This window comes from Pteropus alecto, unplaced genomic scaffold, assembly GCF_000325575.1.
Source record: "Pteropus alecto unplaced genomic scaffold, ASM32557v1 scaffold38, whole genome shotgun sequence".
Lineage (NCBI taxonomy): Eukaryota > Metazoa > Chordata > Mammalia > Chiroptera > Pteropodidae > Pteropus > Pteropus alecto.
Window position 1 is genome coordinate 10106199 of NW_006442512.1, and position 1749 is coordinate 10107947.

Consider the following 1749-nt stretch of genomic DNA (forward strand, 5'->3'; position numbering starts at 1 on the left):
CCCTTCTGAAGTTCGGTCTCCACCAGCTGAAGTCTCTTCTGAAATTCGACCTCCACCAGCTGAGGCCCCTTCTGAAGTTCAGCCTCCACCAGCTGAAGCCCCTTCTGAAGTTCGGCCTCCACCAGCTGAGGCCCCTTCTGAAGTTCAGTCTCTACTAGTTGAGGAGACCCATGCAGAAGAGTTTCTTGCTGAACTTCAGCCTCCACCAACTGAAGAAAGTACTTCAAAAATGGCCCCTGTTGACAAACAATCTTCAGTATATGAAGAGACTTCTATTACACAAATCTTTATAAAAGATACTCCTGTTGAAGTCCAGCCTCCACCATCTAAACAAACCTCTGCAAATGAGGCTCTGGTAGAGAATGTGTCTACTGAATATCTAGCTCAACGTACAACAGATGTCCCAGTGGTAAAACTGGAATCAGTGACTTCAGGAAATTTGCCAAAATATGAAGTGCCTTTAGAACTGGATCCTGTTTCTGAAGATTTGTCTAATATCAAGAAAGAACAGGTTTCTACTATTGATATAGAGGGTGATGTCCACATAGAAACAAAATAGGGACCTCTTCCACAGCTGTAGTGTAGTCTTAACTAAGCTAGCTAGCAGAGGCTATGAGGTTCTTGATGTCTATAGGTAGAAAAGGATGGGCATTTGGAAAAATAGCTTTGTGAACAGGGAAATGGAAGGAAATCCCCAAGACGTGGACTGCAGGTTGAAAGTGAACAATAAAAACAAATGATTTACAATTACTTTGTTATTGTCATTCAATCTAGAAGTGTATAAAATGCCTATTTTGAAATGAAGTAACTTTATGACTAAAATATTCTACATTAACCCCTGCTGACAAAGGTAAAGTATAGAGCCACATTTTTTCTTTTTTTTTAGCTGTATTCTCTTTTTTCAGTTCTCTCATTATCTAAAATATTTTACATTAACCCCTGCTGACAAAGGTAAAGTATAGAGCCACATTTTTTCTTTTTTTTTAGCTGTATTCTCTTTTTTCAGTTCTCTCATTTACTTTAAATTCCTTGAGTTTTAGTCGCATACATTAAGTTATGTGGTGTTTTCTTCTTATAATTCATCATATCTCTTCTCTTTCCATTTGATTTCTTCTTGACAAACATGTCTTATTTTCATCCCTATCTTCTTGCATATTTGACATTTCAATGTCTGGATAGAGAAAATTATTTCCATTATAAAAAAATTTATTTCAATAAAGATAACCATGGATGAAGTATTAAAAAATGTGTGTAAGCATAAAGAAAATATACTTAGATGGCCTTTAGGGTATAGTCCTATTTAGTTTTAATTTTATTTCAACTTAGATGAGATGAGTCTTTTCAAAGCTTGCCTTATGTTTTTTGCATTCTGAACTTGCGAAGAAGAGAAACTTAAACTTGGATTACTGTACTATAAGCTATTGATATTTTTAAAGAGTAATTATGGATTATTCTAAGATGTCTGTTATTAAAAGACATCTTGATTTCTATGGTTATGACAACTTTTGGGTAATATTTTGTCTAGCTACAATTCAGTTGCAATGATGATGTGATAAAGTGCTTAAATGATAAAATGATTCTCTTAAACTTTTAATTTGTTAGGTCTATTTCTCTGTTTAGTGAAAAGTTTAAGTTGATGATTCCATATCTTGTTAAGTGTTGATGCCCTATAATTATTAGATTTTTCTCACACTGTTCATTACCTCTGTAACCAAGAATATGTGATATGTTAGTGAGTTTTTCAGAATT

The 1749-nt window shown here is 34.4% G+C and overlaps 1 protein-coding gene across 1 annotated transcript in view; it reads left to right on the forward strand.

Annotated features, from left to right (window-relative positions):
• The window catches only part of FSCB (fibrous sheath CABYR binding protein), a gene marked incomplete at its 5' end in the record, with an annotated part of 4012 nt that extends 3453 nt beyond the window's left edge, over positions 1-559 (forward strand). Inside the window, one exon of the mRNA XM_025040369.1 lies at positions 65-559. Coding sequence (XP_024896137.1) covers positions 65-559 — 495 coding nt within the window. The remainder of the gene's footprint in view (positions 1-64) is intronic.
• Positions 560-1749: the final 1190 nt, after the last annotated feature.